Here is a 24,409-nt window from a genome sequence, read left to right on the forward strand (position 1 = left end):
GCTTATTTTATTTTAGCATTTGAAAAGTAAGTGAAAGTGTTGTCATAAGAATATTTATATATTTAATTTAACAAAACATTTTCGGGATAAAAATAGAATTTGAAAAGTAAATGAAAGTATCGTCACTTATAAAACTTTTTTATTTCTTATTTGTTTAGAATTTCCGTACTTTCTCAAAGAAAACATTTTAAGCAATCCAAACATAAAACGAAGCTAGATGATTGTGTTGAGAGCACCCAATCATATCATGCGTGATGGGGTGCAGTTGTCAATTCGGAGCAATGTCATTCATGCACTATATTTTCCCATAGACATGTAACGTGTTCATCATACATTGAGGAAATATTCACAAGGATAATGTTACTTCACGGATGAAACAATGAACTACTGTTTCTACATCTCTCAAGGAATAGTGCAATGAGATAGGAAAACATCAAGGCACAGAAATTTTGAGCTTCCTTCTCTCTACGTAATAACTAAAAATATACATCCATCCTCAAGTTGTTCCCTGCGGATCACCTTTCCAATATCCTCAATTCGTTCCTGCATCCATAATTCTCTAAACATTTCCAGGAAGGAAGCTTCCATCTGATGACGTAAACCATTCAAGTGTTTAAATTGCTTCAGAAAAGTTTCCAGTCTGCAATTAAAAAATCAAGGAATGGAGTGAAGACAAATTCTGGGACTACATCCTGGAAAATCACATATAAGGGGGCAGAGCAGAGTGTCTCGAAAACCCCCACCAGCCATTCTTGACAAGAAAAGACGACCAGTGGGAGAACAAAACAAAATGCAGTATAAAGCCAGATTATTACGGTAAAACTTAAAAGATGAGTATGAATGTTCAAAAATAGAGATAGGTAGGTTGAAACAGGTTCACCGAGCAAGTTAAGATGATTTCTTCTTGTATAACAGGTTTCTTATGAGTACCTTCGTTCATAGGTATACTAAGGTTTCCTTCCAAATTAACAGAATACTTGTGACTTAATCCAAGCAAAGACTTGAGAAACTTCAATATGCATCCATTGTAACACTTTCTAGACAGATGAATTGAAAAAATCATGACAATGCTTAACAAAGAAACACTCTTAGAAGCCCTCATACTGTGAAGCTATTTGTTGTTCTTGGAAAAGAAACAAGTCAACAACCATACGTGAGATCATCACCTCATACAGCTCCTCAGAGGTCACATATAAATCTAAGAACCTACTGTAAACTCAGTAATCGGAACCATACGTAAGAGGAATTATAAGTACCAAGAACTGTTGAACCTTCCCTGCTTTAGATTCACAAGAAATAATCCATAATTCCTTCGACAGATTACATTTTCAAAACCATACATGTCTTACCTCTAATCTGTATGCTTATATGACTATGTAGCAAATGCAACTCAACACAACAACAACATATGAAGTTTGATCCCATAAAAACGGGATTTGGTGAGGAGGGGTCTAGCAGACCTTAAGCGTACTGAGGGTAAGTTAGAGAGGTTACTGGGGATAAGACCATCTGTTTGAGAAAAGCATTTTCAAAATAGGTTTGAGATATGTTGAAAAAATATGAAGAAGAGTAAACTATTTACAACAAAAAAAAGAGATCCAAAGTAAAAAAGGAATAGCAGCAGTTGTAAAATGGAGGAATGATAATACTAACACAATAGTAGTGAGACTGCTAAATGCTAATGGAAAGGGGAAGCGAATTAAGTATTATAAACTAGCACCAAGCAAATGCAACTCTAACAATGATAATTTACTTTAACAGCTTAAGAGTACATGATGAAAAGTCTTTTCATTTTAAAGCCTCATTTACATCCAGAGCGAACTTGCAAGAATAAACATATGAAATATGATACTCATTTTGACCTTGTGCCTATTAGCGATATACTTCCGACTATTTCTGCTAAAGCCATGTGAAAATATCAAGCAATACGATGACCTGATCATAAAAAAGGTGGTGTTATGCAGTTTGATATATGCAAAAGAGAATCCCAAAGAAGACAGGTCAAACTTAATTACTGTGAAATCCGCAATCAACTACTACTCTACTTCTAAACATAAAGCCCTTAAACAGAATTCTTACAACTAGAAGTAATCCAAACCTTCTTCTGATTAGAACCTTGAGTTAACTATGGTCGTATTTGATTATTCACATAGTACGTAAATACGCATAAAATGCAGTAACTTGTGCAACTTTACAACAAGAACATATCCAATGTAATTCCACAAGTGGATTTGAGGTGGATAGTGTGCATGTAAACCTTAACCCTACCTTGTGAGGTTTTTTGATAGACAAGTATTACAAAGCAGTTTGTAAAAAAGAAAACAACCTGAACTATTGCGAATTCCTCAAAAGGAAATTGATATCTTCACAGTAGGGAAAAAATACAAGAAGACTTTAAGGGACAAAGGTGGTAGCTCCAACTTATCCAGATACGGAAATTAAACATTAGAAGGAGTGGAAGATATTTCCATTTTCTTCTACAAGGAAATATGTCAAACAATCGTTTTACTACTGTAAGTACAAGCCAAGCTCTACAAGTCAAAACATTCTACATCGTTGCCATTTAATTCAACTATTAGAAGGACATAAAATAGGATATTTGTCTGTTAAAACCTAGCTAAGTTAGCTCTGGTCAACAATTAGATAGTCATATTGAAATCTTACGCTGAAAATCTTTTCTTGGTGAGGAGGGAGAAGAAAAATGAGAGAAAATAGCTCGCCCAATCATAGTCAAACTGTAAACAATCCCAGCAACATAAAAGAGCATAACCAAAGCAAGCACCCATGGCATCATTAAAAAGCCAATAAAGAAAGTGACGGATCCACAAAGCATCAAAGCAAAAGAAATCCCCAGAAGCAGAGATGCAAATCCGGCCGGAGTAATTTGCTGCATCGACCCTGCGACAGACATCCTCCTCCCTGAAGAGGATGGAGAATCATCGTAAAACTCAATTGGCGCCGGTGGTGATCGTATAATATTTAAAATCAAAGAAGAAAGTTGTTCTAGAACCTTAGATTGTTGATCCTGTTGCCTTCTCATCATATTAGATTGAAAATTACAGAAGAAAAACAAGGCAAATGGAAAAGACGTGAGGTCGAAATAGAATTATCCCCCCAACAATATATTAAAAGGCCTCTATCTAGGCTTTTTGTTTGCTTTCCTTTTGCCCTGTTTGGAGAATTCAAAAATTAAAAGTATTACTATGGCACATAAGGGGGAAAGAGAGAAAGAAAGTTGCTTTATGTTGAAGGTATAGATTTATGAAAAAGTAGACAAGAAGGAGAAGATAAAGGATTGCCCTAAATTCAGGGTGTTGTACGCAGCTATGGGCGATTGTGAGCATAACTTATCTACATTCACACTCCATCACCATACGTGCATTCCAACACTATATATATGAGCGTGTTTATTGGTAAACATCAATTATGATGTGCTGACTCAACATTTTATCCAAAACCAAAAAAGGAAAAAGTGTTTTCACCCAATCTTTGAAAGTACAATATGAATATGTTTTTTGTAAATAGGAATCGCTAATTCCATTTTCTATTTTTAAGAATGTTATCATTCACTATTCTATGTGATAACGGGTCGTTTGGTTTGAACATATGTTATGTTGAAATAAGTTACAGAAAATGATCAAATGACCCGTCAGTCTTGTAACACTCTGTAATTTCCATGACATATACTAGAGCCTCATATGCTGAATGATGATGTTTTAGATCTAAAATAACATTAGTAAACCTAATTACGATGTATTAGAACTAGGGGTATACAAATCAAATTATTAAGTCAAACCGAATCGAACCAAATCAAATCGAAAAAAACCCGACTTGTGGTTTGGTTTGACTGGTTTGGCGATTGAAAAAAAATCGACCACTCTTGGTTTGGTTTGGTATTAGAAAAAAATTCAAATCGAACTCAAACCAAACCGATACACACACACAGAAATATATATATATATATATATATATATATATATATAATTTATTTTATTTATAGCTAAAAAGTATTATTTATAATGTACTTTGCTAATATATTTTTAATCTACTTTTTTAATATATTTTGAGTTAGTTTATAGTTTAATTTTCAATGTTTATCTATTTTATTTCAAATTTGGACTTGTAAAAATTGTAAATATATTATTTTGTGTTAAGATCCGAAGTTATAATTATATTGTCATAGTTTTCCAAATTCGAAGTTAATAATTTACTTTGTAAATATTGTTTGTATTCAGTTTGCATCTAGCCTTTAATCTTATTATTTTAGCATAATGCACATAGATATTTCAAAAAAAAAAATTTTGTACTCATGTGAATTTGACCTTTTTCAAAAAATTCTTTTCATTTAACATATTTTAAGTATTGTTTATCACACATGTAAGTGAAAAATATTTATCGCTTTTTCAACTGTCGTATAGTTGTAAAAAATAAAAAAATGAAAAATAAAAAAACTCGAAATAACTGACTAAAACAGAAATCGAAAAATTGACTTTATATGGTTTGATTTGGTTCTTAGATTTGATTAACCGACATAATTGATTTAATTTTTTTTAAATAAAAAATTAAACCGAATCGACCTATGTACACCCCTAATTAGAACCAAACGTTAAGAAACAACCTTTACGTTTGGAAACTTGTGCAAGTTGAACTAGGAAACGTCCATAGGTCTTGTGAAGGTTTGGGAGTGTCATATGAATTCTAAAACTTGTAAAAAGACTTTAAATAGGTAAAATTAGGTAAAAAAAAGTCGACACGTCCAGGTCCGACACCCCAAGCATCGCCCTAGGGTCCATGAAAGGACTCCACATTTGGCCGAGCAAGCTGCCAATAGGCAGCAAGCAATTGCTCATGGAGGAAGTCAGTTCACATCGCGGTCATGGCACATCCAAGGCCAAAACTTTGGTTTGCGTTAGGTTCAAAACTTAATTTTGGAAATTTTGCGGGAATAGCTTTGCGATGCGGGCTTGTTTCCTGACGAAAATTTAAAATTGAGAATTCAAGTTCGACTTCATTAAAAGGTCAATTTAAGTGAGGGATCTTTTGGGTACTTTAGAGGATCGGAGGGTTATATATTGATTTTAAATCTGTTTCTCACCACAATTTTCCACAAACCAAATCCTTAAATCAAAACCCATAAGCTCTCACCTCTCTCTACTTTCTCTCTCTATTCACCCTTCATGAAAGAAGCTTTGAAGTTTGAAGAAGAAGAGCAAATCCTCCAAGGTTCTACTCAAATTTCGTGGCTATTCATCTTTAAGGTATGGGTTCTTTCAATCTTGAGATTCTTTTCCCCAAGAGGTCCCTCCAAAAGATGATTTCTAAGTCTCTCAAAATTAGGATTTTTCTCTACACATAGGTCTTCTTTGAAAAATGAAATTACGAATCAATTACGATGAATTATGGTCAATTAATGTTGTTTAAGTATATATTCATGGTTAATTCTTGTTATTCACTCAGTATTCCCATGGACCCACATCTTCCCCCAATTTTATGAAAATCTTGAATTGAGAAGGTGAATTGTGAAGAGAATGAATATGTTGATTAACTATATTGATGTTAATTATGTAATTGCTTCTTGAATTTACCTTAATTATGCATTGGCTATGTGTTCTTTGGTAACTGAAGTATTCAATTATGAAATATGAGTTACTTAGATTGTAATGTCTTTATGTCTAATGTGTGGGTGTGATGCTGATAATGAGTATTCCTCGTCCTTAACCCTAGACTATTGAATTGGTTATGAAATATGCAAGTATGTTATGGTATGATTATTATATGATTGAAAGTAGTTTCTCATGATTATAATAAAGTGTTGAGTAAAAGGTTTACTCACTTATATGTGGTTTCTAAAGTGAAAGGATAGTTCTCACTTATGAGTACCTATGAGCTATTATGGTAATATGTTCACATAGGGGTCTAGAAGAGACTAATGTGATCTTGTATGATAAGTATGATGATTATTAAAGGAAATAAATGCTTAGCACCGAAAGGGCATGTAAATGAGATGGAGGTCTCACGTTTAGTAACTCCGTCCTCTCACATGGGTTTCTTCACGAGTAGCAAGTCCGGATTCCCACAATATGTGTTGTCTCACGAGATAAAAACCTCCACGTTAGTAAGTCAAGGTTTCTAGTAACAATCTCCTTGACCCCTAACTATGTGTCCACATAGGACTCTATCTTAGTGGATCCACCTAGATAACTATGTACGAATGGTTACTCCTTGGGCAAGTGTTAACCCTCTCTTTTCAATGTAGGAGTAGAACACTAAATTCCATGTAGCTCACATGGTCTAATGTCGGTTATTGCACTTATTTCCCTAATGTAAAAGTAAATGAACAATTTGAGTACATGGACTCATGTTAGGGCTTGTCTTGAAGGTTTCTACATGGTGTAAGGGAAGGTATGAGACTTCGCTTGCAAATTGCACTTGTGGGATTCTAAGGAATGGCTATAGTAGTGTTCTTCTTATGATTATGATTATTTTGATAAGCTATGAGTAGTACTGGTGTATTAAGAATGTCATGATGAAATAAGAGAATATGTTTTGTATGTATGAAGTGGTTTGCTTAATGTGATACTTAGATTGGATAGGGTTATGTGGCTCTATCTTTAGCATTGCACAAGTATTTCTTAGGTGGTTTACATGTTAGGTTGCTATTATATTAAATTGACTTACTATGTTTATTATATCTGCATTTTGAGTTAAGTTGATAGAAAACATGATTTTGACTAAAATGTCCTTTTTCTCATGCAGTGATGATTTTTGTGCATAGAAGCCATACTTAGTACGTGTGATGCACTTACTCATATTTATCCCTTCTTTCCAAACATTTTAGGTTGTGATTGTTAAAGAGTTTGTGGTCAATTGCTAGGAAGACTTGGATCTTTTTTCAAGTCATTGGTGAATCCTCATGTCCGGGGATGTTGTCATGTTCCACTCTATGTATGAGACTTTATTTTTTCTTTTATCATTGAGACAATTTATGTAAGCCTATAATGGCGTATTGTTATTGTATTGGCTATGTCTAAACGTTTATACTCTTGTACATGATTTAATGTGATACAAAGTATTAGACTAAATTCCTATGTATTGGTTATGTTGTCTAAACGAGAAGCCTAAGTAAGTTTCATATGCGAGGAGTCTAAGTAAACTCTATATGTAGTATGTGAGAGGTCTAGTGAGAGGTAAACCTCAATAGATAAAAAGTTTTAAATTTCTGCACTTTTTGACCTATGAGCGTAATGACGAATATCAAGAGGCTAGTCTTAGTCCTCTTTGAGGACGCTGACGTTGGTAATGACTAGGGATACTTTGGGTCGTTACAAGTCTACTATAGGTAGAGCTATCGAAATTGGATTGGCCCACTAGGCTAATCCGACCTAACCCTTGAATTAAATAGGGTTGGGCTCAATTTTTCAGCCCATTTAGAAACGAGGCTTGTTAGCCCAACCTCATTTGACCCGCTGATCTCGTAAGCCCAACCAGCAAACCTCAGAGGACAACCCCCGGGCAGTGAATTTTTAAATGAGCAACTTTCACATATAGCAAACACAAAATTCATATTTGTATGTTATAGCAAAGTTTGCATAATTATGCTCCATAACAAACATAAATATATATAGTTTGCTATACATATTCAAAGAAACCAATTGTATAATTCACTATACATATATAAAAGAAAACATTGTATACAAATCAATTGTATAATTTGTGTATGTACAAAATGAGAAAGAGAGAAAGACAAAAGGAAATTGGGCAGGGAAATATTTGTATTATATAATTATAAGTATATAGGACAAAGATATATGTATTTTTTAGTGTATATACATTTTTTCTCACTATACACAAACAGAAACACAATTTATACATTTCATTTTTGTTTGTATAAGCGATAAATGTGAGGGTGGCGAGCGAGATCTAGGAGAGTGGCAAGCAAGATTTGGGAGAGGGGAGAGAGGGAACGAAAATATATGCATATATATAATTCTTTCTCGCTTTATACAAACATAAACACATTTTATACACTTGTGTTTGTATAAAAGTGAGAGGGAGCGAGCGAGAAAAGGAGAGTGGCGAGCGAGAGTTTGAGGGAGAGAGGTGACTAACAAACAGTTTTCTACAAGGTACAATTAAATTAAAGTGTGGCTATAGCATTTGATTTGATTTATTAGTTTGTCGTTATATACAATTTTTTCTTTTTAAAATATTTGTTATATATATATATATATAAAGAAAAATTACTTGGATTAGTGTCTTTAATAAATAATTATTGATTTTAGCGATATATTTTTATTTATGACCATTTATAGCAATACTATGTTAAAGTGAATCAAATATGTAATATATATGTATTTTAACTGTTTTTAAGAATATATTATGCTTGTTTAATAAAAATTTGATACATTGCATTATAAGTGTATTAAAATGTGTGATAAATGTATAATCCATAAATAAATCTTGTATTATATGTGAATAATATATTGTTCTTTTTAATATGAATTAAAAGTATATTATAAATGTTTTAAAGTGATCAAGTGAAAAAATGTTATTGATATAATAGAAATATTTCTTTATTTAAGATATATTTATGCAAGTTTTCCTATATTTTAAGTAGTGTTTTACTTGTTAAGATTTTGTCAATAAATATTTTTAAAATATCAATATATAAATCAAGACTATAGTTTTTACATATCTTACACATTTTAGGATCATTAGCCCACCAAATTTTCTTATTAGCCCAAGTTCATTACTCCATTATAACGAAGAATCTTTGACCTCTTTTACTTTTGTCTTTATGGCAATTTTTCCACTTTTACTTTATTTCTTGTTTATGAAAATAGTGATCATGTAATATTTTTTTGCTCGGATGAAACTTATGAATGTTGTATCTTGGCTATTATGTATTTATTTTGTAAATATTCACTAAAGTATGTGTAATTCATCAACGTTCGTGTTCTTTCAAAGAGAAAAATGTTGTCCGTTTTTCGTTGAAGGGTCAACCCATCCCAACCCGTGGCCCGCTTAGGGCTTGGTTGGATTGCTATTTTACAGGTCCTTTAATTAAAAGGATCAGCCCGTCCCAACCCATTTAACTCTCTAGCCCGTTAGGATTGGGTTGAGTTGGACCGACCCATTTTAACAGCTTTAATTATATGATTTTCAACTACATACTTATATTTTACCGCGGTCGTATAACCCCCTGAACAATTTACAAGTGCAAGTATTTCTTCCCTGAAATGTTGTTACCAGGCATGTGTCTTGTGGTGAAATAAAGGCACTTGACACTTGTATTTCGTCATTTATTTTTTTTTTTAAAAAAAAGTTCTCCCCGTTCCTCTTCCTTTCTTCCCCGGTCATTTCTTCAGCCCTAACTATGATAAACACCATTTTTACCTCAATAAATTTCTGTATCTCTAACAATTTATAAAAATAAAAATTCAAATCACTTTTTGATCTACTCTGGATCTCTAGAGAATAGAAGATAGGGGTCCTTAATCAAATCTTTCATTCAATAAATTCAACTATTTTTCTAGATTTTTTTTTTTACATTTCGTTCAATTTTTCCTTAGGCAATTTCAGATACATATGAAATAGGTCATGAATATTTGAAATCAGATTTAGTGCCTAAACATTCTGTCGACACCTCAAAATCATCGCAGATGAGAAGACCAATTTGAGACTAATTTGTGACACCATTTAGATAAACCCCTCTCTCTTCCCCATTCTTTATTCTTTCTCCCTCCAAATTTTCATGATTAAATTTATGATTTAGGTTTTTATTTTTGATTCTTCATGAATTTTAGGAGAACATGTAGAATCTTTCTTAAAAAATGTAGAAGAAATTGTGTTGTTTTAGTTTCATATTATAAGTTTGAAAATATTTTTTAAAATATACAATTGCTTCACCTTGATTTTGTTGTTCTCGAGTCCATGACTTTAAAAAAAATTATTTAATGGTTATATTTTTATTAAAAAAAAATAGATTTAATTTGTTAGACATGTTCTTAATAAGTATATTGAAAAATTTTTTATTCATAAAATGCATTAGTTGTTGATAATTTTTATACCAAACATCCATTGAAAAGATTTTAACAATAATAATGGTGAAAAATGTATAGTTGTATAGATAAATAAGAAGAAAGAAAGCGAAAGAAAATAAGAAAAAAATGAAATTAAAAAAATAGGCAACTCACTCTCTTAAAGAGAGTGAAATACATTATATATGTCAACTCAACATTTAAGGGGTTATTATTCCATTTTAAAGTAGTTCAATGGGGTAAAAGGACACCCGCGAAGTATAAGTGTGTAGTTAGAAATCTATTAATATATTGAGGGTCATTTGATCATTTTCTCGATAAGTTATAATGAAATTAGTTATAGTGGGATTGATTATGGTGACATTATTTATAATGCTAGGCATCAGACCGGGATGTACCAGTACTGGTTCGATACAATTCATGTTTGTTCTGGTCCAATTGTCTATGGGACAAACCGGGACACCTTGAACCAGTACTTGGGATGGGGCCCTAACAAATATTCATCTCGATAATCTCAATCGGGTTGATCCTGATAAATTTCGATTCTGGTCAGATTATGGTCTGGTAACCCGATTAATTATTTTTTATTAATTAATTAATTTATATTTTAAAATTTTTATATATTAAAAAAAGTTGTTTGTCGGCCTACCTCCTTCCCGCTGCCCCAAGTTCCTCGTCCCAAGACTCCCAACAATACTATTTTCCAGCGTTTTCGTTCTCGAGCTCTCAATTTCAACTACAATATTTTTCAACACATACTTACAAATTTCTAAAGACTATATATATTTCCTCTCTTTATATTTTAATTTCAATTTGCATATATACTATAACAATTAACAATTATTGATTTCTCTCAATTCTCAATCTTGCTCAACATTTGGAGGAGGAATCATCTCCAAACTTCAAGTTTCGACATTAATTTTTTCGGTTATAATTGTTTGTTCTTCATATAAATGTTTCCTAACTTTGTTCCACTCTCTAATCTTATATTTATTTTTTGTATTTATTATTTTAAATTGTTCTTATTATATTTTATTTGTTCTTGTTAATTTCGTACTATATAATTTATAATTTCATGTCATGGAGTTTTCTAAAAAAAGTGTTAAAGATATGTTTACAAAAAATAATAAAGGTTCTACTTCTTCAAAATCTAATTTCCTCTAGTTAGAATGAATACGAATGAATTTACGCATGTGAATTAAATTAGTTTTTCTCATCTCGGTCCTATAAAAATTAATTCGAATAATCCTATAATTTCTTATGAGTTTTTTAAAAGACATTATGATAACTATCAAGAAAATGAAGAAATAAAAATTGCCGAAAAAATAGATTTAGATGATACACCTACTAGTCCCGACCTCAATATTACTGAAGTTTCACCTCTGGAGGACAATCCTCCGGTTGAAACTAGTCGTCCCCCCATTGTTCCAAATAGATGTAAGACAAAGATGCAACGTACTTTAAAATCAAATATGTGGAAACTTTGTAATTTTAATGAAGAAAAAACTTCTAGTTTATGTAATCTTTGTAAACAACCTTTTAAATATAAATTTAATGGAAGTGGAGGTTCAACGGGGGGGATTAGAAAAGCATTTGATGCAAAAACATAGTAAAGAGTGGTTCACATATTTATCTTCTCTTGGTGTTTGTGAAGATTTTAGTGTTGGAGCATCAGCTAGAGGGTCAAATATGGTTCAAAGTCAATTAAATACTTCAAACTCAAGTGGTCCTCTTACACATCGAACCTATAATAAGGATCGTGATTGTGAAATTTTATTGAAATGATTATTGTTTGTGATTTATTTTTTATTTTTGGAGAACATCCAAGTTTTATTGCATATAGTTGTGATACATATAATTCTAGTTTTAAAGTTTTATCAAGAAGCATGGTAAAAAGAGATATTTTTTAATTTAAAAAAAATAGTCATTTTTGTGTGCCTATTTTGAAATAATGGATTGTAGAATTGTTATTACCACTAATATGGGTCGTACTCCTAATGGATTTGATTACTTAATTGTTACTGCGCAATGGACTGATTACAATTGAATTGTTTTAAAAAGGAATTATTGGTTATAAAATTTATCAAGAGAAAAAACTAGAATGTGTATTTGCTACTAATGTGTTGAAAATTTCAGATATTTTCAAACTTCATGATAAAGTCATTAGTATTACTTTAAATAATGCTTCTTCTAATTTAAATGCTATTAATATGCTTGAACCTAGACTTTGTACTATTAGTAAAAATGTTTTTCATATTAGATGTGTTGCGGATGTATTCAATTTGGTTGTCAGTGATGATGTGAGATTATTTGAAAATAGTTGTGATAAAGTTGATAATAATTGTCTCTATATCTTTCATGTGCATAATAATAGTAGATTTAATCAATTTAAAGAGCTTTGTAAGACATGTAAACTTCCATTTAAAAAAGTTTTGGAATATGTTAAAACTAGATGGATTTCCTTTTATGATATGCTTGAAGTTACTTACACATATTGAGAACCTATTACTATGCAATTTAATTGTCATAATGTTTATCTTAAATTTAAACTTAATGATAGTGATTGGAAGGAGTAAATGAATTAGAATATTTTTAAAATCATTTTATGATGCTACTAAATTTTTCGTCTGGAATGTATTATCCTACTATTTCCGGAATTTTAATAAATATATGTGAGATATCATCTCTATTTTTTAAATATAAAACAAATGGATTATTTACAGTTTCTATTGAAGTTATTATTACAAAATTTAAGAAATATTTTTTTCCATCCCTCAAATTCATTTAATTACAAGTCTTTTCAACTCTGAATATAAAGAATATGGTGTAAAATTTTTAGTTGAATGCATTTATCAAAATTTAGATATTAATCCACAAGAATAATTGATCTGGTAACATGTCAAAATAGTGTAAAATTACTTGTTAAGGAATGATATGATAAATATTGTTCGTTAGATAATGCTGTTAATCCTCAAATATCTATGCCTCGAGTAGGTGCCCATGGTAGAGTGAAACATAAACTTATTCTTGACTCTTCTAATAAATATGAATTTGTTAAATATCTTGAGCAAGGGTCAAATAATATTACAAACGAGAAAGGTATATCACAACTCTTGAACTGCTGGTGGGCTCGTGGAACTCAATTTCCAAAACTTAGTAGGATGACTAAGGATGTGTTTGAAATTCAAGATCATCAGTAGCTTTGGAGGCAACTTTCAGCGTAAAAAGATTTCAAATTAAAGACAACATATATTTGTTAGCAGAAGACAATTTCGAGATATCGATGCTGTTTAGAGATTGGATAAATGTTGAGGAGAGAAATCAAGGACTTTCAAAGTTAAATAGTCAATATGAACTTTTCATAGATTCAACCATTCGTTGTGGTAGTGATGATGACGTGGAACTTCAAGATACACTACAAGAAAACATGCGATTAGATATAGATGTTATCTAGAAAAATAAATTCTCTAGCTGAAAGTAACATTAGCTACAAATTTAACTAGAATAATCATTTTACATTTTAAAATCTCGGAACAAAATAGCTTGGAATTAGCTTGTATATTCCCTAGCTAAAATATAGATGCGAATTTTTCAAGCTAAGTTATGCTATATTTTTGCGGGAATACATTTCACCAAAAATTTCCCTAATTTTTTTTGGAGGGAATACAAATTGTAACTCCTTCCCTTTCAGAATTCCCTCTCTCTTTTCTTTGTTCTTTTTCAATTAGAACTCTGCCTCTCGCTTAAACAAATTCCCACCATGTCTCTCTTTTCAGGTAAGCTAATTCATTAACGTATATATATATATGCATTCTATGTATCATGTATGTTTGTATGTATTTATGTACCTAGATGTATAGGCTTTTCTAAGTTTGTTTAGTCTGCAGTTAGGATTTTTATATGACTCAGTCACATCGAAATGGCGCGGAATAAAAATTGAGAGCAACTCAGACCCCGACAGGATGCTAACTAATGAGTACCGACCGGTAAGTTTTATCTGAAGAAATTTACTACTCGATTTATTGAATATCTCCTACTCCTTAATCTTCCTCTCTATTTGGAAAAAGCTCTGTATTTTCTCTTTGTATGATCTGTTCACAACAAAAAGTTATTCTTAAAAAATGAGTAAAGATCAAAGTTTATTTTTCATTAAATTTGTTGAAGAATGTGAACACGTACAAAGTTTTTTTCATTAAATTTGTTGAAGAATGTTTACTGAACATGTACATGTATTGTGTTTATGCACTTGTATAGAAAGATTTGTGTTTTCTGGATGATCTATGAACTTATTTCTGGTGATTTGAATGTTAGGTCAAATTTTAGATCTTGTTCTCTACTCATCTATTTGATCAAAATAATTTGATTGGGCAAACACTTTTTTTTTATTTGATGGATGGAGATGTTGAATGAGAGACTAGTGCTGATTTTATTTGTTTAAACTAATTAAAGGAATCATCAACCAATTCTATATTATGCTACTCTGTTAGGAGCTTTAATATGAAAAGATCAAGTTTTTAAGTGTTATTATGTATTTATTGAATTCACATAACCTTATGTTAGGCTTCCGAATAGGAATTCTTGAATAATAATGGATCTTGCTATCTACCGAGAAACTTTCCATAGTGACAAGTATCATTTTAATTGAAAGCGTGGCTAAAATACGTTCACCATTGATAAATATAACAGTGATTTTAGGATAAAAGTTACTCATTCAAAAATAGACTATAAATGGAGTATATGCCTTGATATTTCAGGAGCATTGAAGCCCTCCCTTAACAAATATCTAAAGTTGCTTTCTTCCGCATTCAACTGGTTTGTAACTAAATTACTAAAGTTTAATTAGTATCATAGTAATTTTTTTTCTCATTTCAGTATCCGGATACTTCTATAATCGTTCTAAACTTATTGGGGGCAGTCTTGTTTCTTTATTTTCCTCTTATTTGAAAGGTTGTATAGAATTTTTGTAGTAATTATGTTAAAGATTTATTTGGTAAGCATTTAATATTTCTAATAAAGATACATTAAAGAGAACTCAAGTAAAAATATAATTTGTGAAATAAATGATGTTGGCTTATCTTATGAATTTTGTGCATCTCAAAATTGAAAATCTAGTATATGAGGAAATATATACAAAAGTATCAGTTGTAGTAGCATATGAAGTATTACAAACAGTAATCAGATCAAATCAACAGATGTTGTTAAAACTAAATTTGATATGTCAAAATGTGTTTTTATGGTGATTTATCCCTGCTTATTCTTGAATTTCACAGTTTTAGCACAAATTTATTTGTAACTTGCATTTTTTTGGTCAACATTTCAAATTCTTGAAGTTCAATCACAAAGGCTAATATTGCAAAGTAAATAATGTCTTCGTAGCTTTGTACAAGCATTATGTGGAGGACTTGGAACAAGTCCTCATTAAACATTACATTATCAATCTTAAGTTTCTTTCTTAGAGGGTAGATAATACTACTTTATATTTTTTGGGTAGAAACAATGCAAGCACATACAAAGACTCTACTGGCATATAATGCAAGAACGACAACTTCAACAAGCGGTAGCAAGTCTGAGTACCACTCCAAAGGTCATCAACCAAGAAATGGTAATAGCCCAAATGAGTGAAATATTTTCATTTTGTTTTGCTTATGATTTTGAGTTTATGATTGTATGTCTATTGTCATTATTAACTTACCCTACTAAATGTTGATTAAATTAATGTGTTTGAAATGAATTTCTAATTAGTAATTAATCTTTTGTTAATAACCTATGTGTATATCGATAGTTTACTAAGGACCTACTAAAAGTCAATGAGATGGGGATATGAAATTGTGGAGAGTTCACATACAATTATTTTATGAAAGTTGGATGTTTTTGAATACTTGTTAGTTATTTCATTTTGCCTAGAACTCCTGAAACCTTTGATCGAATGACAATTCTGTCATGGTTCAATTTTTAAAATTTTTTTGAAGTGATCCCAGTATATTGTAATCCTACTGCCATTGTTGAATTAGTGAGACTAGAACCCAACATTGATCGGTTGTTGTTTACTTAGACAGTTTCTCTGCGGTGCTATTTGCTTCTAAAATGATTTGAAATCTCTTTATGGATAATCAATAGGACCTTGTGATGGTCATGTATGTAATTTCTCCTAGAAACTAGTGCGCACAAAGATTGAGCCATGTCATACTCGACTATTGTTAAGCCATATTTTATTTGATTTGATAAATTTTGTTATTTGATTAGTATCTAATTACCTTTATTTGCTTGCAGAGTACATTTATTCACAAAGCATAAACGAAGTGGATGTGATTTGTAGTTGTACCCCAAGGAATGAAGTTAGAGATGGAATGGAAATAAAAATGGATGTAGACAATGTTATTTGTTTTTTGGCTTAAGTCATATGTGGCCCTTTTAAGTTGTCTGCATAATTCATTTAAGCACCTTAACTAAGGTTTGTACCTATTAAACGCTTTAATTATTCAAAACTGTGTGTATTGAGCACAAAATGCTGACGTGGCTAAATAAGTGTATCTCACAGCCTAGTAGCGCGTGAATATATTCCTAATTTTTTTGAAAATAAACTTTACTCTTCTTTTTTTTTTATCCTAATCAGCATTAATAATACAACTCAAAATATTTTTTTATTTAAAATAATGTTTTTGACCAAAAGAAAGTAACCCCACCAATCCCCACCCCTGTAGGCTGTACCAATTGTCTTCTTCTTCACCCCATTTATGCACTCTGTTTTTTTTCTTTCATTTTTATTTTTCACTCTTAATAAATTGAATTTGTTAAAAGAACTCGCAACAAGAAACAAATGGGACATCAAAACTATAAGAGCAATATTTGTTCTCTTTATTGATTTTGAAATAATTTATCAAAATAATTTATCTACGTAGATTTTTTTTCCATAAAGAATCTTAACAATCATTCCATTAATATATTATAATTCATAATTTATTTCACTATTTGCATTAGACTTGATTTCAAAAATGATTTGTAACGACCTGTTTAGTCGTTTTGAGCAGCAGATTTTATTTCTGGAAAAACAGGCTGAGGCGACGGACCCAACGACGGACCGTCAGGGACACGACGGACCATCGCAGGGTCTCGTTTCAAAACACTTAGAAAATCTGAAATTGGGTACCGAAAATCGACTCTCTGAACTTCGTAACGGAGTGGCAGAATGGACCGTCACAGGTGTGACGGACCGTCAAAAGCCATTCACCCAAAATCAAGTTTCTGAACTAGGCGACGGACAGCAGGACGGACCGTCGCAGGCGCGACGGCCCGTCACAGCTTGCGTAATCCCAGTTGGAGTCGGATTTCTGGTTAAGTTTTAAGGGACGTTTTTGACTATTCTTGCCTTAATTATAAAGTTCGTGGGTTTATATTAATAACTCAAATTCTTGGGGGTTAAAAGAGGTAACCTTAAGTTAATTAGTGGGGTATTATTTCCATCTTTTATTCTTAATTATATACTAATTAGGGTAAAAGAAAGAGGGTTTGAATAAGAAAATAGAAAGAACAAGAAGGGAGAGAGAGAAACGATCGAGAGAAGAGGAAAGCACCAAGCTTTGAGGATTAACTTGCTTGATTTCAATTCTTCGGTGGAGGTAGGTTATGGTTTTCATGCTATTCGTAGTAAACTCTTAATAGTGAATGATATGTGTTAGTAGTATTGTAAACCCTTTTATATGCTTAATTGTATGCTTGCATGAATGATGTGATTATGTAATTATGAATAAATAAGCATGATGAAGCTATTGAATCCCAAATCTTGAAAAGAAACCCTAATCTACTTTGTTAATGATGATGCCTTGGTATAAAAGAAGGCTTGATGAATGAAAGTAGTGAGATTAGGGGATCGGGTGCCACGTTCCGGTACCAGGATAGTATATGAGGATCGGGTGCCACGTTCCGGTACCAGGATAGATTATGGATCGGGTGTCACGTTCCGACACCAGGATAGAATATGGATCGGGTGCCACGTTCCGATACCACGATAGTATATGAGGATCGGGTGTCACGTTCCGACACCAGGATAGAATATGAATCAGGTGCCACGTTCCGGTACCAGGATAGTATATGAGGATCGGAGTGTCACGTTCCGACACCAGGATAGAATATGGATCGGGTGCCACGTTCCGATACCAGGATAGAATGAGGATCGGAGTGTCACGTTCCGACACCAGGATAGTATATTGAGGAGCGGAGTGTCACGTACCAACACGATGGGAATAAAGATAAGGAATCTTGAAATATGTTAATATATCCAATCTAATGAACTAAATTCCCAAATGAGTATGATGAGGAGGTGTGAGTCCTCATTGATGTGCTTGGTATTGTAACCAAGGGTTATGGTAACTGTAAATGCTGCATGCTAAGGATATTAGCTGATTTTATGATATTGCTTAATACATACTGTTTTCTATTTTGAGTTGACCGATGATATCTACTCAGTACCCGTGTTTTGTACTGACCCCTACTTTTATTGTTTCTTCTTGTTTATTTGTGGAGTGCAGCAAACGTGCCGTCATCTTCGACTCAACAGTAACTCAAGCAAGTCTTACTACATCGGAAATTCAGGGTGAGCTAATGCTTCTAGCTTGGACTGGATCTTCTTCTTCAAGTCTTGATGCCTTGAACTTCCGGCATGGACTAGCTTCTTATGTATTTTTAGCTTCTTAGAATACTCTTAGTTTAGTAATTTGATTATAGATGTTCTTGTGATGATGACTTCCAGATTTTGGGAAATAATAGTATTGAATTGGTTTATTTATGAGTTTAAGTCTTCCGCATTACTTTATGTTGATATTACATTGAAATGTTAAGGTTTAGATTGGTTGGTTCGCTCACATAGGAGGGTAAGTGTGGGTGCCAGTCGCGGCCCGATTTGGGTCGTGACATGATTAATTTTTTCAAAGGAATAGAAAATGAGAAGTAATTGATGATGATGAAGAAGAAGATAAGACAAATGATTAGGTTGACGAACTTGGAGGAGGGGTGGGGGATATTATATTTTTTCTTGTTTTTGTTGTTGCCGGAGGAATCAAATTTGTTGTTGGAATCAGGATGGCCGGTGAAGGGAAGAAGAAGAAAGGTGGGTGGGTGGGTTTGTGTGGGAATGAGGGTTCTCTTTTTTCTCCTTTTTGCTAATTAATTTTTAGGATCTTTAATGATTGGAGTTTTTATTTTTATTTTTTAAAAAATAATCAAATATTCATTAGATGGGGTCCATGTGCCACATACTGCAATTTTATTGGTTACTTTTTAAAAATAGTGTGCGTGAGTTACACACACAATATTTTAAAAGCTTATTATTATTTTGTATTTAATAGGTACATATTCGTTAATATTAGAGTGTCTAATAGGTAGTAGCCTTAGTTGATGTGTTTAAGTGAATTATGAGGATAATTTTAGGGGGCCGCAGATGACTTAAGCCTTTTTTTTTTCTTGACATACCTTAAGATAGGACATTGATCTTATTGTACTTTTTGAGTTAAAGGTCACATTTGACATGATTTTAAAGATGCATATATACCAATTATTAAAGATTTATTGGAACTTGAATGACATCTATTATTTTCATCATATTTCAAATTATATACAAAATGCAGTTGTGTTCCTTATCTCTATTTATCCATATATATTATATAGGGATTTTCCTAACAAATTGTAAATAAGAATTAACATCAAAGATTTAGCTATGAAATTAGCTTGGAAGAAACACTAGAAAAGAACCAAGCTAAATTAGCTACGTATAGAAATATCCCTAGCAAATATTTAGCTAAGAGCCTAATAGCGACGGATTTTTTCTAGCGTCATTATCCTAGCTAACATGACATTAGCTGGGGATGTTACAAGTTAGCTAGGAATTTCGTCTCTAGCTAATCACATGTTTTCTTGTAGTGATTGTCAATGAGACTTACCAAGATCGATAGTTGATTACGGTCAATCTATAACTGAGTTAGAAAAAGGTTTTACAGGACTACACAACTATAAGTATTACGTTAGAGACTTAGTTAAAATAAAACTCTTTCTAAAATGTTGCTGCGTAAACTATGAACTCTACTAATAATTGTAAATTGTAATTGTAATTTGTAATACAAATTTAAATAAATTGGATTGATATTTTTTAATCCGTGTCATTGTTCTATCCTTATTTTTATTTAATTTTCTAATATTACAAACTTAAATTATTTAAGTTAAAATTTATAAATATAACTTATGAGTTATAACATATTAACAAGTAAAAATTTATAAACTTCAAAAGATTCAAATCTTACAAACTAAGCTGAAAATATTTTTTAAAAACTTTATTAAACTTAACTTGTAAATTTAATAGGTAAAAGATAAATAAATTATTTTCAAATTAAACTCAAGTAAAATTACATTATAAATTTCAAAACTATTAACTTAAACTTAGAAAAATAAAAAAACATTCATATTTTTGTAATTCAAAAAATTAGAATATTTATTTTTGTTGAAATAGCTAAATGTGTCGTCCCATTTATCCCATCGCGTTCCATTCCGATCCATTTCGATTTCATCCCGGCATATAATGGAATAGGATGAAACCGAGTATCTAGCCAAATAAGTTTTGTCCGGTTTATCTCGATACCGATCAAACCGCCCGTTTGAGTACGGTACCGGTTCGTTTTGGTTTGATGGTTCCGTTGCAGTCCGTTGCCTAGCCTTAGGTTTGTTGTACTAAAAATAATAAGCATTGCATACTTCCTAAAAATAAGTGATTTGATTAGAAAAATACTGTCTTTTTTTTTTTAGCTTTTTGTATGTATATTTTTAGTAGGGTTGTAGTTATTCATTCTTAAACTAAAAAACCTCCACCTTATTCAACTTAATTATTTATATGTATGAACTCACGTGGATTTTCTTTATGTTATTACGGAGGTATCAATGCAGCACTCCAAAGAAAATGGAACTCAAGAATTTCCATTCAAAATCACTATATTTGTATGACAATACCATATGTCCAAGTCCAACAAATGACAAACTTTAACACAATCTTTTGGGAATTGGAAGGGAAGAGGGGACTTGATTTCTTCTACTAAAGAACCCCAGAATATATCTATCCAAATATCCATCACCATAAATTATAGGGATAATTCATAAGTACGCTTCTTTCCCTCCGACTCTGATTAAAATCTCTGAGAAATTCCAAAACTTAACTAAGATTCTATTACCCTATTTGTGTGCACCTTTTATGCTGATGTGACACCTTCTAGCACTCAAGTTGGTTGTGTTTCTACACACTCGCTTGCCATGTGTGATAAATATTTTTTAATTTAAAATTATTCTTTAAAAAAATTCTTAATTTTTTAAAACAATATTTTGTAATTTAATAAAAAAAATCATTTTTTTAAAAATATTCTTTTTTTTATCTTGTATTTAAATTAAGTTAATACACATTTTTTTTTCTTATATTCACTTTTTTCTCTTTTATTTTTCTATTAAGTTTATTTAATTTGTCGTTTTTTATTTGATTTCAAATGTCTTGTATTTAAAATAAGTTAATTTTGAACGGATATAAAAAAAAGTGAAAAAAATCAAATAAATAAAAATATTAAAATAATTAAAATTAAAGAAAACTTTTAAATTATTTTTTAAATACACATAATTTATTAAAAATAATTAAAAGTGAAAAGATAATAAATTAATTGAAAAAAAATTAAAGTGAAAAGAAATTAAAATAAATATTTAACAAAGAAAAAAACAAAATTAATTAAAAAATATAAGTTTTATTATCAATAAATATGTGTATTAACTAATTATAAAGTTACCAATGAAAAATGAAATGTATCCAATTTGTGCACACTCTCCATGACATGTCAGCGTTTGTGTATCTCTACGTTTTCGATCATAGTCTAGGGGGTACTTATGCATTTTCCCCAAATTATAGAAGCAAACTTGTGTCTTTTGTGAAAAAAAGTTGACACATTAGGGACAACCGCCCATTTACCATCTTAATAGTACTGTATATATTTGGTGATTGAACTTTTGTTCACAACGATCTAGTCGAAGCACGAATTGGAAAAGTCATTCTTAATGAAAAATGTAGTTTGTTGAAGAAGCAGAAGAGCAAAAAATATCTGCATTCAGCAAGAACTAGTATTTGAAGGGCAATTTTCTCATTTAGTAAGTTTTATCCCATGACTAATTATGATAGGATTATTATACCACCCCTTGGGACTTGGGAGGGATAATTTATCCCAGTACTATTTATTAATTCCGGGATAAGTTATCCTAAACTTTCCAACCAAACACTAAACTAAGTGCTGATCGGCAATGTCATCAAAGATACTTCATCCAATACTAAGTATTGACGGTCGTCAATCAGTATATAACCCAACCAAGGGTTGGGATCACTCCCACAGGGAATGGTATCGAAAATATTTTAGAGAAACACAAATCAAGTTATTCCAGTCATAGCTACAAGAAACTATCCAATAAAAACATAACAAATTAAAGGGATGACACAAATGTCAATTTACAATGGGGGATTTTGTAATAAAATCAACAACTAAAAATAGTAAAAACAATAACAAAGACTAATGGGGAAACACATTTCTTGGGTTGTGACCGGAAAATGCGATAAAGGCACCGAAAGGGTAGTTGCTGTTGATAGTAAATCACTGAATATATGTAACTAGGCTAGACTTTACAGGGAGTCTCGAGCAACTTACCCCGTATCAACTCCCTTTCTCTTGAACACGAAATTGCAGTGTTAAAGCACAACCTCCGCCTTATCCCAATCACTCACTCTAGTTGAAAATGTGGAAAAAGGACTAGGATTCACTCTCTCGAGCTGAACCTATGACGACCCAATAACCACCGGTCATCAACGTTGTAGTAAGTTTTAAAACCCCTCTCTCAAGTAAGCCAAAAACACTAAGATGAAACCATATTTGCAACTAGAACCTCATTTAGTTTTAGTTCACACATAACTAATAAGTGAAATCACATTTAAAAAGCCAAAATATCAACAATAAGCAACATTCTACAATAGATTTACCGCATAAACACAAAATCACATCCCAAGAAATGGTGTTTTAGATAGACATAAGGAAAAGGAAGAAAATAATACCAAACCAAAGAAACATCAACTGGGTATGATATATTTTTTCTTCAATCAAGTCTTGGATGAAGAATTTCCAACACCCACTTTAAATTTCATCAAGACGAGAATCTTAAAATCTCCAAGGTTCAACAACAAAGTTTCCCAAAAGCTCTCAAAAACTCAAAATATAAACTAAGTCAAAAAATTACTCTCTAAGACTAAAAATTAGATAAAACTCTATGTAAAACTAATACTAAGCTAAAAATACTAAAGAGTATTTATAGTTATAAAAAATTGTGCTCCAAAGGAACACTCGACATAATTAGTCGGGATCACCGATCAAATCAATGATCCTCCCTTTGGCATGTTTGTTTCCGTCTTGCGTTAGCCTATCTTCATGTCTTGGATCATTGGGCGACTGCTTTGCGAAACTATTCGGTGACACGCGGAATGCTCTGTTTGACTACACACTTGATCTTTTTCTTTAGGGATCAACTCATTGGAATAAAAGGCGAGGATGAGAACTTTAGGGGACACCAAACGGATTCGGCGATCCTCAGATATTCATTTCTTTGTTCTTTTAGCTTCTTTTGTTCCTTTTGCTCCATAGTCTCCATGCCTTGTCTCTAAGTTTGAAATACCTGAAACTCAAGGTTTTAATCAATTTTAGAGACAAAATATGAATTTGAGGACACTAAATCTATTCAAATATATCCCTAAATGAGTTCAAAACATGGACTCATCAACACCTCCAACTTAAACTTTTGATTGCCCTCAAGTAAAACTCAAGTTCAATAGTTCAAAAAAGATGTCTCAAGCAGTGCTACATAAGACTCAAGCATAAATGCACACAAAGAGACTCAATTAACTCATGCAAGGATTAAATGTTCACTCAAAGACTCAAGGGTTGACACACCATTATCAAAGATTTTCAAGTTCACGATTCTTGCTTCAAATGCAAGTTTAGTTCAACCAAAGTGATTAAATATCCTCACATAAAGAATGATTCACATTCACATACAATTATACACAAATTAAAGTTTCAGAATCAATTTCAATGCTCACAGTCACAAAGATAAACACAATGCATGTATTAACCATAGGTTCACTCGTATTTTCCAATCAACTTCAGTTTCCGCTCACTCATGATAAAAAGGGTATTTCTAGGCTTGTACTTGGGATGAGTGTATAAGTATGGTCATTTAGGCTCAAACATCCACAAAAAGTAAGATAAAACACAATTCAAAAACTGAACAACCCAAATGTATACAAAAAACACAAGTTACGG

At 31.7% G+C, this 24,409-nt stretch overlaps 1 protein-coding gene and 1 long non-coding RNA gene across 3 annotated transcripts; one reads left to right on the forward strand and one right to left on the reverse strand.

The window, feature by feature from the left end:
- Nucleotides 1–272: 272 nt before the first annotated feature.
- On the reverse strand, nt 273–3,551 carry LOC101251874 (uncharacterized). The gene is made up of 2 exons (XM_004237185.5): nt 2,665–3,551; nt 273–640 (listed from the first exon to the last, which is right to left on the reverse strand). The coding sequence occupies exons 1-2, from the start codon at nt 3,041–3,043 to the stop codon at nt 624–626; spliced, it is 396 nt and encodes a 131-aa protein (XP_004237233.1). The 5' UTR covers nt 3,044–3,551; the 3' UTR covers nt 273–623.
- Nucleotides 3,552–5,118: 1,567 nt separating this feature from the next.
- Nucleotides 5,119–16,562, forward strand: LOC104646805 (uncharacterized). 2 transcript variants are annotated; one of them, XR_011220645.1, is made up of 4 exons: nt 5,119–5,258; nt 13,928–14,026; nt 15,532–15,642; nt 16,311–16,562. It is a non-coding gene; the product is annotated as an uncharacterized lncRNA (long non-coding RNA). The 2 variants fall into 2 exon arrangements; XR_740974.4 differs by lacking the exon at nt 5,119–5,258 and adding an exon at nt 13,489–13,816.
- The last annotated feature ends 7,847 nt before the right edge of the window (nt 16,563–24,409 follow it).

Source organism: Solanum lycopersicum, chromosome 4 (assembly GCF_036512215.1).
Source record: "Solanum lycopersicum chromosome 4, SLM_r2.1".
Lineage (NCBI taxonomy): Eukaryota > Viridiplantae > Streptophyta > Magnoliopsida > Solanales > Solanaceae > Solanum > Solanum lycopersicum.